Source organism: Alexandromys fortis, unplaced genomic scaffold (genome assembly GCF_014885135.2).
Source record: "Alexandromys fortis isolate MF-2015 unplaced genomic scaffold, M_Fortis_MF-2015_v1.1 scaffold_43, whole genome shotgun sequence".
Lineage (NCBI taxonomy): Eukaryota > Metazoa > Chordata > Mammalia > Rodentia > Cricetidae > Alexandromys > Alexandromys fortis.
Window position 1 is genome coordinate 6,151,288 of NW_026067928.1, and position 14,006 is coordinate 6,165,293.

The 14,006-nt window shown below is 36.5% G+C and overlaps 1 protein-coding gene and 1 long non-coding RNA gene across 17 annotated transcripts in view; one reads left to right on the forward strand and one right to left on the reverse strand.

Moving 5' to 3' along the window:
- The window catches only part of LOC126503159 (uncharacterized), a 1,076,305-nt gene that overhangs the window by 928,268 nt on the left and 134,031 nt on the right, over positions 1-14,006 (forward strand). The gene's annotated exons all lie outside the window — the stretch shown is intronic.
- Mycbp2 (MYC binding protein 2) overlaps positions 1-14,006 on the reverse strand; it is a 214,271-nt gene that overhangs the window by 97,901 nt on the left and 102,364 nt on the right. For all 15 annotated transcript variants that reach the window (XR_007592185.1, XM_050144671.1, XM_050144676.1 and 12 more), the window contains 5 exons: positions 12,162-12,383; positions 8,377-8,568; positions 6,085-6,291; positions 4,517-4,648; positions 1,071-1,249 (listed from right to left, as the gene is read on the reverse strand). Coding sequence is in view for 14 of the 15 variants with exons in the window: in XM_050144671.1 (XP_050000628.1) it covers positions 1,071-1,249; positions 4,517-4,648; positions 6,085-6,291; positions 8,377-8,568; positions 12,162-12,383 (932 nt within the window). In the remaining variant the exon portion in view is untranslated. The remainder of the gene's footprint in view (positions 1-1,070; positions 1,250-4,516; positions 4,649-6,084; positions 6,292-8,376; positions 8,569-12,161; positions 12,384-14,006) is intronic.

Sequence of the window (14,006 nt, forward strand, 5' to 3'; positions counted from 1 at the left end):
GGAGAGGCTATGATAATAGTATTTTACAAGTAAAGGGGTCGGTGATCAGCAGTCTCAACACGGGAATGATAGAAAAAGTCAGATGCAGAGCATTCGGCTGTCAGGAACTATCAAACTAGATGCAAAAGAAAGGCATTTGGCTATAACTGTGTGACTACTAAGGACACATTAAACCTACAACATCTATTAACCAACCACAGAAAGCATCTTTAAGGAGAATAATTGGTATGGTGACTTAACAGTGTCTTAACTGGAGTCCAACTTTCTATGTAAAAATCCCTCTACCATAAGTCACTACAAATGTGACTTGAGAAAGATATTTACCACTCAATGGCTCAGTTCCCTCTTCTGTGAAACAGAGACAGGAAAAGTGCCTACTGTGTGGCTAGCCAAGGCAACCACAGGAAGCAGTAGATATGCAGCATGAGTGAACTGAATCAAACTTAGGTTGAGGACAAAGGTGGTCAATGGCACTAGGATTATGGGTATGGTATTATAAAAAAAAAAACAGACATAATGAGTTATGTGTATTTTTTTTACCCAAGGATTATAGTTTTCTGTTTTCCACCATTTATCTACTAAATAGTTTGCTAAAATAATATAAAAAAACCATACTATTGTATTGTGTGAGTCCCACAGGCTAATCTGAGCAGGTAAAAGATCTTTAAATATAAAACTATTTCTTCAGACTGGATAAAAGAACGAAGGCAATGCTACTATCTCGACTTAGGTTAAATATTCATGAAAAGAAACGAGTAAATTCTACTTGTATTTTAAAGCACAATCAAATTAAAATATAACATGAACAACATTTATGCCAGTATAAAAGCAAAAAAGCCCAAAGCTTCAATGATATTAAAAGAATAACAAACATTTAAAAGCATTCACCTTTATAGTTAACACTGAATTTACATTTTTAAATGAAGATTCTTCACAGGAATTTGACTAAGTATATGCTAGGAAGATAAATTATGTAATTTAGTTTCATTATCAACTTGGCGTGTTTTATACAACAGCAAATGTCACACACCACTTTAGCACATTCTATTTCTAACTATAAGTACACCTACCTATAGTACAGTATCTGTGGGATCTGCCCTCTAGTTTGGTTTGTGCCATTACTGCTCAAACTACATGTGCTGAAGGTAAAAGTCACTCCATCCGGGCACTGCACGGTGGTCATTCCTCCATCTCCATTGGCTGTACGACTGCCATAGTTCCTCAAGCGCACAGCATACTTAACGTTTTCCTTCGTGACGGAAATATAAGGAATAATATATCTGCTCATAATATAAGGAGAGGATACAGAAAGAACTCTAGCAGTAAACTATTCAAATATACTGAAACTTTGTGGTCATTATAAATAATTTCATTAAATGAATTTTTAATGGATAGAATAGCTAATTCTTACTGAATACATTTTGAGTAACAGAAGCTGCCCTAAATACTTTATATGATCTAACTAAATTATCTCCAGTGTCCTCAGTAGGTACTTGCCAAAGAAGAATTTGAGGTCCAATTGTAAAACAACTTGCACAAAGTAACATAGCTAGTAAGCAGTGAGACTAGCACATGATCATCAAATACGGGTAGTTCCTGTGCTTAATTACAAACATCAAATATTAGTCAATGTCACGGTTTGAAAGAAAACGGCCCCCATGGGGAGTGGCACTATTAGGAGGTGTGGCTTTGTTGGAGTAGGTGTGGCCTTGTGACAGTGAAAGTAGGTCTTCTATGCTCAAGCTATACTCAGTGACACAGCTCATTTTCTGTTGCCTATAGATCAAATGGAGAACTCTCAGCTCCTTCTCCAGCACCATGTCTGCCTCTACTCCACCATGCTTCCTGCTATAATGGTAAGGGACTAAACCTCTGAAACTGTAAGCTAGGCCCAATGCTTTCATTTATAAGAGCTGTCTTGGTCATGGTGTTTTTACAGCAATAGAACACTGACTAAGATAGTCATAAATACTACTATAAGATAATACTTTCTCCATGACTTTAAGTTCTTAAAATAATTCTAAGTATGCAAAAAAATAATTGAGTCTATTGCATTTTTATTTGGGGAGAAATTTACTCAGAGACAAAAATATGTACATACAGGAAAAAAATCATGCAAAACTATTCAGAATATGGTATGTAGGAAAACCGAGTTACAGATACTCATGCTTTATGAAGGTTTTTTTCCATATTTGCACTGGAAGTTTTATTCTAACTGTACACAAGCTGTAGTCACCTGAGAGGAGGGAACCTTGCTTGAGAATATGCTTCCATAAGATTAGGCTGCAGGCATGCCTGTAGGGCATTTTCTTACAGACTGATGTGGGAGGGGCAAGCCAACAAGTACTACTTCATGGTCTCTACATCAGCTTCTGCCTCCAGGTTCCTGCCTTGCTTGAGTTCTTGTCCTGACTTCCTTCAGTGAAGGACAACAATGTGGGAGTGTAAGTCAAATAAACCCTTTCCTCCCCCAGTTGCTTTCACCATGGTGTTTATCACAGCAATAAAAACCTGGACTAAGACAAAAGCTGTTTTTTTAAGACCTAATTTGTGGGCCAGGCAATGATGGGGCACACCTTTAATTCCAGCACTCATGGAGGCAGAGGTAGGAGGATCTCTGTAAGTTGAAAGATAGTCTGGTCTACAGAGTGAATTCCGGGAGAGCCAGAGATACATAGAGAAACCTGTCTCGAAAAAAAAATCTATTTTATGTGCGTGCATATTTGCGTGTGTGAGTGCATGTGTGTGCATGTGAATGTAATGCTGTGGCAGACAGAAGATCAAATAAGATCTTTTGGTGCTGGAGTTACAGATGATAAATAAGCCTCCTGATGTGGGTGTTGGGAACTAAACTCCAGTCCTCTACAAGAATATTATATATTCTTAACTACTGATGTAGTGCACCAGCCATCAAAGATGTTTTTGATAAAGTTTCTGATGAGTCTCCTTTATACTTTAAATTCTATTCCAAAATGATATTTATTCACTTAAATCAGGTATAACTTAATATTACTTTAACATTAATATTTTTTTAATATAATTTATCTACTTTTCCTACTTTTTATCTAATTTTATAAATTCTTGTATTTAAAAAATTAATGTAAGGGCAAAATCTTTTACTCTTTTCTGTATATTTATTTATTTTATGTTATGTGTATATGTGTTTTATCAACATATATGCATGTATGTGTACCACGTACATCCCTGGCGCTTGTATAGTTCAAAGAGTTCATCAGAAACCCTGAACTAGAGTAACAGATGATTCTGAGCCATCACGTGGATGCTGGGGACAGAACCTGAATCCGCTATGTTGTTAACTGCTGAGCTACCTTTATGGCCCCATTAATATTAACTCTTAAGATCACATCTTTTCTTTGAAGCATTTCTGGTGCAGTATAAATTGGAAAGATGAAGGCTAATACCTAATCAGTTTTAATACTATGCCATACATGAAAGCACATTCTCTGCTGTCATTATTTAGTCAGTAGAACACTGCAGTATATATGCTGACTTACTCACCAAAAGTACTAAAATGATAATATGCCAGACTTAAGAAATTTGACACCAGAGAATGAATGTATTGAAAATGAATAAATACTACTCTGCATCTTTCCTACTTATACTGTATTTATCCTTTAAAAGAGTTAAGTCTGAAGAATTATATGAGCAAGGGGGAGGGAGTCAACATCATGACAGAGAAACCCAGAGACAGCTGATCTGAACTTGTGGGAATTCATGGACTCTAGACTGAGAGCTGTGAAGCCTGCATAGGACTGAACTAGGTCCTCTCCATGTGGGTAACAGTTACATACACTTTTTTGTTTGATGGGCCCCTGGCTGTTGGACCAGGATCTATCCCTGGTGCATGAGCTAGTTTTTTGGAGTCTATTCCCTATAGTAGAATGCTTTGCTCAGCCTTGATACAGGGGCAGGGAGAGGCTTGATTCTGCCTCAACTGGGAAGCCTTACCCTTGCTGAGGACTTGGTGGGGGTGGATTTGGGGGCATGTGTGGGGAGCAAGAAGATGGGAGGGAGGGGGAACTGTGGTTGGTATGTAACATGAATAAAAAAAAATTAAGTATTTCTTACCCTAACTCTAAAGCTGTCTGACAATAAAACCTAGTGATTCTTCCTAGTATACCAGGAGTTGGATATGTGCAAAACTAGAGTATAACACAGTACAATATCACAAATATTACATTGTGGTAGGCAAATCCATAAGTAGTTGAAGTAGTATATAACAGATAACTTAGCAGAAGACATAGTTAACATGTGAAATATGTGGCATACATGCACATGAGTTCAGATGCCTGAAAAGGTCAGACGAGGACGCTGGGTGCCTTGGAACTGAATTTAGCAGTAACTGTGAGCTACAAACATGGGATTCAAACGCACATCCTCTGCAAGAGCAGTCCACACACCTCATCACTGAACCATCTCTGCAGTCCACTTTTCACTAGTTTTAACTGCATACTATTACCTCTTAGCTAAAAAAGAAGCATCTGGTTGAAATTACCTTTAAAGGAACAACTTTGTCCAGTCTGATTTCAGCTATGTCACTGGGTGAATCATCTGTTGTATAAGTTCCTTTAACTAATTCTAGAGATGTCCATCTGTGAGAATGAGTTGAATCTCCTGCATGTTCACTCTAATGAATACATAAAAACAAAATGCACAAGATGTTTAACTTTATTGCAGGAGCAATTCTCATTATAATCCATTATTGTCTCTAGGTAGTTAATTTATTGGCTTGTATATAAAATTAGTCATGGACGGCTCAGTAGTTAAACAACTTGACCCCAAGTCTGACAACCTGAGTTTGATCTCTGATAATCCCCACAAGGTGGGGAGAACTGGCTCCAACAAGTTGATCTCTGGTTTGCACATATGCACCTTAGCATATGGATGCATGTGTGCCCACACACTCACATACACAAATAAATGTATAAAAAACTGAAATTAGTTATTAGCATTTCTTTATATGCCCTAAAGAAAGATTTTGCTACTCTAAGTTATTGAATTTTATTTACTGAAGAGATTAAAACATAAATTGCCTAGTATTCTCTTAGGTCTTGCAAGTGTTTGAGTATCTTCATGAGACATTACACACACAGTCTTATCAAGTAGATGTTAATTAAAATTAATTGTTCAAAAGAATCAGTTAAACAGATGATATTTACAAGAAACTTATTTTCATGATTTTATCTCATTATTAAACTCAAGCACTTAAAATAATTTTTATCATAGAGAAAAATACAGCCACAATCAATAAACACTATCTTTAGTTAGTAAGAATTTCCATTAGCATTTTAACAAAATTGTTTAGCCTTTGAAAGAGGAAACAGTATAATTATCTGTTCTGTCACTTTAAGAGACAAGCCACACCCACTCCCTTCCTGCTTACAGCCTTAGTCTCTCTTCTCCATCTTCCTCAGGAAGAGGCAGCTTCTGCCTTTTCCCACTTCTTCCCTTCCCCTCTTCTCTGTCTCTCTCATCTTCTCCCCTTCTCCCATCCCTTCCATAACCACTAAATAAATATCCAATTCACCCTCCATGGTGTGCCTATCTATCTCTCTTGCCCGTCCGCTGCCCATATGGCTAACCAACAGGGACCAGCCACTTTTGGAGACCTACCATGTGGGACTGGCTGCTCTCTGGACCCACTGCCCCTGCATGCAGGGGATCCCGCACAAGCAACTGGGGATATGCAGCAATCTTTAAAAATCCATTACAAATAGTATCCACCTAAACCTAAACCTAAACCCTGTTCTAGAATCATGAAAAATGACAATAGCAGAAAAAATATTACACAAGACTTGGAATAAAAAGCTTAGCTATCTACTTCCCAGTTTTCAATTCCATTTAAAATCTCCCCCTTTCTGAAATTCCAAAAACTAAAAAAAAAAAAAAGAAAAGAAATAAGGAGAAGTGTGCCAAGATGTTCCTAAATGATCATGTAAAGTAAATCTTTTGATTCTGATTTATGTCCATATATATGTGACTTGTTGGAATTCTGGAGGTTTGAAGCCACTGTGATTTGATAATGGTAAACTCTGATAAAAATGTTGCAGGACTGATACTCACATCATCAACCAAGACCTCTAATTCATACTCGTGTATACCACCTCCTCCATAGACAGAGAAACCAACCACAACGATGCCAGGTTTGTCTACTGCAAAACAGATTGCATCGGGGGATCCATTTCCCGTGTTCCAACTTCTTCCCTGACTTGTTTTTGTGAATCGGTTAGCACTGGCTTTTACAGAGTGAAGAGAATTAAGTCCATCAACCTGTGAATAATACATACAAGTCTATCAGCAACTGATAATCTGTGTATTACTAGCAATTTCTGAAACAAAGTATCTTATGGAATACATGTTGGATATTAAACATTTATCTGAATGAAATATTTCATATTAAGACAGGATTTTCAAAATCAAGCCATAATCTCTTTTGGGGAAAAACAAAAAGCAGAAGCACCAAATCAGTTAACACGTTCAAGTTAAGAACAATTAAGAAAGGCAGTGGACAGAGAGAAATAATTATACTTCACAACATGTTAGGTACCTATCAGTGTTTTAAGGTGACTTTACCAAATCCTTAATATTTGATACTTCTTAAATTTTGTTACAATAGCTACAGAACAAATGCATACTTGCTACCACTGACCTATCCACACAAGAGCTGTTACAATAATAAAGTTTAATTTATGAATATCTTACCACAATTACAAGAACTATGGTATACCATAGAAGAGACTAAGATTCTGCCCAGTTTTTAATATGCATTTGTGTACGTACCTGGAGACAGAACAAAGCTATGGCACCTTTTGTTCTTAAATACCATGCATTTATTAGTACTAGCCTGACTTCCAAATATTACTTATCACTTAGCACTGGAACAACTGGTGCAAGTTCATGAACTTGTATGATGTGGCAGATAAAACCTAGTCTAAGAAGATAATGCAAATTTTAGCATACTTTAATAACTTGGGTATGTTAATAAGGAGGCAGTTAAAAGATGGGACTGAAGTGGGGAAATGGCTCTGTTAGTAGTATCTGTACTATGAACATATGGACCTGTGGGAAGATCTCCATTTAAAAGCTGGAATGACAGCAAATTTGTAAACACAGCAGTAGGTTAGATGGACAGATGATAACCTGGGACTCTCTGGCCAAACAGTCTAGCCAATTGGTGATTCCCACATTCATTTTGAGATTGTGTCTCAATAATATGCTCAATAAGGACAGAGGATGGCACCTAACATCAACTCTGGCACCTACATAGACACACACACACACACACACAATTAGGTATACCTGAATATATATATGCATACATACCACATAAGTGCACATGTGTGTGCGTGTGCACACACACACTCAGAAAGAGGGAGAGGGAGAGAAGGAGAAAGAGAATCTTAAAAAATTAAAATAGAATGAGTAGCCATAGAACAGGAAGGAAAAATGATCTTTATTATTTTGTGTGTATGTATATGCTATGCATGAGCACACACAAAAGCCAAAGAACATTCAGTGTTTTATTCCATCACTCTCTACCTTACTCATTTGAGACTGGGTGTTCTCATTGAAAAATGGAGTTAGATGGGCAGCACAAAGAGCCAAAGACCCTTCTGTCACCCAGTGGTGGGCTTACAGGTGCAGGCCCATGGACATGCCTGAATTTGTACATGGGTAAGCACTACTACCTGCTGGGTCATCTTCTCAGTCCTGGATTTTTTTTTTTTTATTTTAAACAAGAACTTTCTTGTTTCTAATACATATTCCTGAACTATCTGGAAATTAGTTTCTAAAAGTCTAAAAATGTATGAATAAAGAAATGACATAGAAAGTTAAATATATCTGTTGTTACTGTTCTTCCTAAATGACCCAGGCCAGCCTCGCTTTGCTTCTGCTTCTTGAGTGCTGAGACTCTAGGCATGTACTACATCGAATGATGCTGTTAAAAGTAAGAAGGTAAGGCTGGCTTAGGAATGAAACTGACATGAAATGACCATCAGAAATGAGCTTTCTTCGTACATGGCAGCCGTGATCAGCTCTTCAAGTAGGTAAGGATTAAGAAGACAGTGGATCATGTGAGAGACAATATGATGGGGCTTTAACGAGAAAGAGATGCTTCCCTTTAACATCTGGAGAGGAGATTTGTTAAAACTGCTAAGTAAATGAAAAAGTTACTATAGACAGGTGATTTAGGTGATGGGGGTAGATGGAGTGGCAGGTCCAGAGGAGAATCTCTGAGGAATCTCCTGAACAAAGGAGAATGCCTTACTTTTATATTGTGACTTAAAGAGACAGGATAACCCGTTCTACAGGAACATGTGCTTATTTATCCCGTTGTGAAATAGAGCTCCTTACCTCAGATCCCAGGGCCGATGCTGTCAGTTCGCTGACAATACTGGCCAATAACCCACAGGTATTCGAGACCAAGTGTGAGGAGAAGAGCTCATTTTCTCTCCGAAGGCTGTTTCTCACTGGGAGCACAACAATGACGAGCATCTTCTCTAGGACTTCACGGAAGCTTGTCATCCCTGAGATGTTCTCTTCACTCTGTGACACACAGGAAGAGAGAGGACAACGCACTGATTTACTTAGCCTCACAGAGGTTCTCAGGTGTAAAATTCTTTCCACTTGATAACCTAAAGTTCTAGGCCTGAATTATTTCTATTTTTAACTCATAATTTACATGACATGGTTTTATTAGCTTAGTGACGTCTTCACGTATTTTCTTATTTGAACTACATAGCAGTCTATAAACTGTGTCTATCTCCAAGGCAGACAGACACTTATTCATTCTTTTAGAAACTCTTATCCTACAAGTTAAGATTTCAGTAGAACCTGAGTCTATAAAAATCAATCACAGCTACTCCTTTTATAATTACTACTAGATTTAATTTCTCAAAGAAAACAAAATCCCATACTCTACCAGTAGAAAATTACAGGATAAGAAATTAGAATTAAAATCCAAACTCCAAAAATATTTTTCAGAAAATATTGTGAAGACTGTAATTCAGCGGCTATATGACCCCAAGTTCTATCATTTATTACACTCTCTTGTGTTTTGACTCACTGTGAGGTAGTCACAGTGACCAATCAATCTTTCAGTTTTACCAAGGACTGGAGAATCAGACAATTTGGTATCTAGTTGTAATTCTCTCATCAAACTTTGGCTTTCCTAAATCATGGGTGTGGCTTAATTTTCAAAACTACATTCTTAGTTCCTGGATAAGTTCTTTCATAATAATTATTTTCCTTAACTGCCTTACACACAAAAATATTCATGAAAGTGTATAGTCTGGGTGAAGAGAGGCCTAGAAACTAAGTTACTTTCTTCTCAAATCAAATATGTAAATGAATAATTCATTTAGAAATTACATAATTTTCAGTTAAAGCAATCACTAGCAGGACTATCAATTTCCTTCTTACAGTATAGTTTTAATGCCAGACAAAAAAGCCATTTAAAGATATTTTTATATTTTAGTCTACTATCATGAGTATAATTACTATAACATGTTGGTTCATTTCTAACCTAATAATTTTTTGCAATTAAAATAATCCATTTTTTTATTTACTGAAACTCAAGTTGTATTGTATCCCTTCTATCTTTTCATTCTCTAGAAACTTCACCTTCACAGAAAGTCTGCTTTGAAAAAAACTCAATCACTAATTGTACTTCACCAAGAATCTTGTGGTGCTTCCTTCAGAAAATTGTCTGCAGGAAAAGAGTCTATGCTTGTTTTGTTTCTAATCAGTAGTTGTCAAGAGTAATTTAAAAAGCTGCTCCAATAATAGTCCGCTACTATGACATGGTAGAGAGAAACATGTCAAACACAAGGTGATACTAGCTTTCTAACTGATTTCTGACAATCTTTAACAAATCTTTAATATAATTTCCTTTGACTTTAGAAAATTTCCCAGTATTTGAAACACTAAGGCAGAAGGATAAAAGCTCCAGCTAGCTTAGGTTACAATAGGAAAAGGAGAATTTAATACTTAAAAATATTATACGGGAAAATAATCATGACCTTAAATGAAAAGCTAAGCAAAGATACACTGTTTAAAATACTTAAATATTTAAAAAAATAAAAAATACTTAAATATTTGAAATGTTTTAAATATATGTATGTATGAGAATGGCTGATCATTTTATGACAAAATGTTAAAAGGTACAATGTCCAGCAGGCAAGGAAGGGGGAGCATGAGAAATTATATTTAATTAAGAATGTATAAAAATTTTGAATTAAAAAAGGCAGTTAAAGAATATTAATTATTGCTATATTTTCAAACATATAACTAGTTAGTACTCACTATACATTAGTATTAAAATATAAAACTCTAATAGTAATTCCTAAAGAAAACAGGAGAAAATTCTCCTAAGTTCATCTCCCATGTTACTTTATCTCAGTATACTCTTAAGTAGCCTTTTGTGTAGATATTTTACATAGTCACCACTCTTTATATACACTTTTGATTTTTAAATATTTGCCTTGATATCAAATGTAAATACATCATTTAAATGGCTGAATAAAGGTCTATTAAGTTAGTAAACCAAATTCAGCTATTTCACTTAGTAGTGAACATTTAAGGGTTTGAGTGAGGTTTCTAAACTTTCTCTTGAGCAAATAAACATGGAACTTTTAGTTTTCCAATTACTCTAACAGTTCCCTGTGAAAACACTGACAACATGAAGTAGTGAAACGACAATTTACCATCTAAAAATATCTGGTCGTTTGTAGCTGTCAATCAAAGGCTGTGTTTGTTTTTTTTTTATCCACTTCAACTACAAGGTAATCAAAATTACAGCAAATAAACCCACAATAAATACTTGCTAAAAGGTTGGAGATAATTCAAAGTAATTTAAATTGTGAAAATCCATCTATAAGGTTACTATATTTTTTCATAATCTCACAGCATAGACATTTATAAGAAAAAAGTTTAACTTTTTCTAATTTTCTAGAAACAATTTGCTATCTCCCTGACATTCATTATTAATTACTAGTAAGTCCGAGGTTTTTTGATGCTGGCCCTTGTAATATTTTAAATTTCTATAAGGATCCTACAGAAATAGGCTTTTAATTTTTTTCTAGAGTTCTTTTTAACAATGCAAAATCAGTTATTAAACAATGTTTCTTATGTCTTTTGTTTTTAAATTTATTTTATTTTAATGTGCTAGAATATTTTATAGAACCCATTTTCATAAAAGTTATTCCTTTCTATATTTTATACATTTATTTATTGTGGGTGTGTGCATCGGTGTGTGTACAGCACACATGTGGTAGTCAGAGAATAATGTGTGAGTGTAGGCTCCCCTTCCACCATGTAGGTTGTAGATCAAATTCAAGTTGTTGTGCACTTTTATGGGCTGTGACATTTTGGTAATTATACTTTAGAACAGTAAAGATTCCTTTACTATCCATAACTTACTTTTTTATGATACAGCAATAAAAAATTACATAGTGTTTACTTTATATTCACCTTTTTAAAAGTGAGTTGTCATTTAAAATAAGATTGCTTATTGTGGTGGTCTAAATAAAAAATGGTTCCTATAGGTTCCTAGTCAGTGGAATATCTGGAAAGGAGGTGTCACTGGAGGTCTTTGAGGCTCCGAAGTGCACACCAAGCCCAATCTCTCTCTGCTTGCTGCTAGTACATCAAGATGCAAGAGGCTACTGCTCCAGGGCTGGGCCTGCTTGTCCCCACACACCCTATCATGATGATAACTGACCAACCTTCTAAAACTGTAAACAGCCCCCCAAATAAGCGCTTTTTCTATAAGTTGCCTTGGGCATGGTGTTTTATCATGGCAATAACTAAACTAGCTGGGCGTGGTGGTAATGCCTTTAATCCCAGCACTCAGAAGTTAGAGGCAGTCAGACCTCTGTGAGTTCAAGGCCAGCCTGGACTAGAGAGAAAGTTCCAGGGTAGTCAGAGAAACCCTGTTTCAAAATACAAAATAGTAACTAAGATACTTATCTTTCAGGTGAACATGAGAACTAGAGAATAGCTCTTAAGAAACAGATAGTCATTTGTCAATTATTTGTCATATATAATTATCAGTAAGGAAGATGAGGCACTAACCTATGCATGTCTCCACTTCCTATTGTTTTACTTTTCCACTGTTAGAGATTTCTGAGGACACGTACCTGGCTTAGCTTTTCCATATGCCCCACCAAAAGTGGAAATCGATGAACTAGCGTTGAGTCATTCTCAGTGCTGACTTGCTTTACAATTGATCGCAATAATACTTCTCCATCATATGCAATAGGGAAGATAGATGTCAGCTTAACAGAAGTGTGACACAGAGCGGACATAACAGCTGCAAGGAGTCGGCTACTGGATGTCTTAAAGTTTGCTTCCTGGATATCCTTGTAAGAACAATAAGAACCCTCAAATACTGCATCAATATAAACCAAGTTTCTACAAATACACCAATATTTTCTACCACTCAATTATTTAAGGGGCTTTATTACATGATAATACCACATAGATACATTAAAACATAATTAAATTATCATCTAGTAATGAAGGGGGAAGTAGAGGCAAGAAAAGTCCTACAGCAAACCAATGTTTATACATGTGTATATCTTTACAATCACCAGTTCTTCCTAGCATCATTATCAATTCCCATTAGAATCTATCACACACACTCACTCTGCAAGCACTGCAAATACTTTTGACAAAAAAAATAAATAATACAAATCACATTTCTGTGATACCATTTTACTAAGGTCACAGAATTATACTTTCATTTTCAAGTTTATGGAGAAATCTCAGCACAGCTGGACAATGTTTCAAACTTTTTTTTGTTTTTCTTTTTAATATGTATGAGCATTTTGCTTGCATGTAAGACTATGCACCACACGTGAGCCTGGAGCTTCAAGAAGCCAGAAGTGATGTCTGAGGCCCTGGAGTAACTGGAGTTACTGATTGTTGTGAGCCCCATGTGGTTCCCGAGAATAAGACCTGGGTCTTCTATATGTGTAGCTAGCTAGTGATCTTAACGGCTGAGCTATCATTTCTCCAGTCCTGACTTTAAAATTTTAATCATTTAAATTTTACTAGATTAATGTATATGATTGATTTTGTTGAACTGGAAACACATTTATCTATGTGTATTAAAAAATATACATCCTGTAGTCACATATTGTAGTTTATAAATGTCTCTGAGATTAAAGTGGGGCTGGAAAGATGATTCAGCTCAGCAGTTAGCACTGGACTGAGCTCCCAAGGTTCAGATGAAGAGCAGAAGGAGGGAGAACATGACCAAGGTCAGGACCGCGAGGGGTGTGTCCACCCACGGAGACTGATCTAATGGGAGCTCACCAAGACCAGCTGGACTAGGACTGGATGAGCATGTGATCAAACCAGACTCTCTGAATGTGGCTGACAATGAGGGCTGACTGAGAAGCCAAGGATAATGACACCGGATTTTGATTCTACTGCATGTACTGGCTTTTTGGGAGCCTAGTCTGTTTGCATGCTCACCTTCCTAGACCTGGATGGAGGGGGGAGGGCCTTGGACTTCCCACAGGGCAGGGAACCCTGACTGCTCCTTGGACTGGAGAGGGATAGGGAGGGTAAGTGGGGAGGGGATGGGGGAGGGAAATGGGAGGAGGGGAGGAGGTGGAAATTTTTAAAAATAGTAATTAAAAAATAACACTGTTGCACAAGTTTGCATTCCCACCAGCAATGGATGAGGGTACCCCTTTCTCCACAACCTCTCCAGCAAAGGATATCATTGCTGTTTTTGATTTTAGCCATTCTGACAGGTGTAAGATGATATCTCAAAGTTGTTTTGATTTGTATTTCCCTGATCGCTAAGGAGGTTGAGCATAACCTTAAGTGTCTTTTAGCCATTTGAATTTCTTCTGTTGAGAATTCTCTGTTCAGGTCAGTGCCCCATTTTTTAATTGGGTTAATTAGCATTTTAACGTCTAGTTTCTTGAGTTCTTTATATATTTTGGAGATCAGACCTTTGTCTGTTGCGG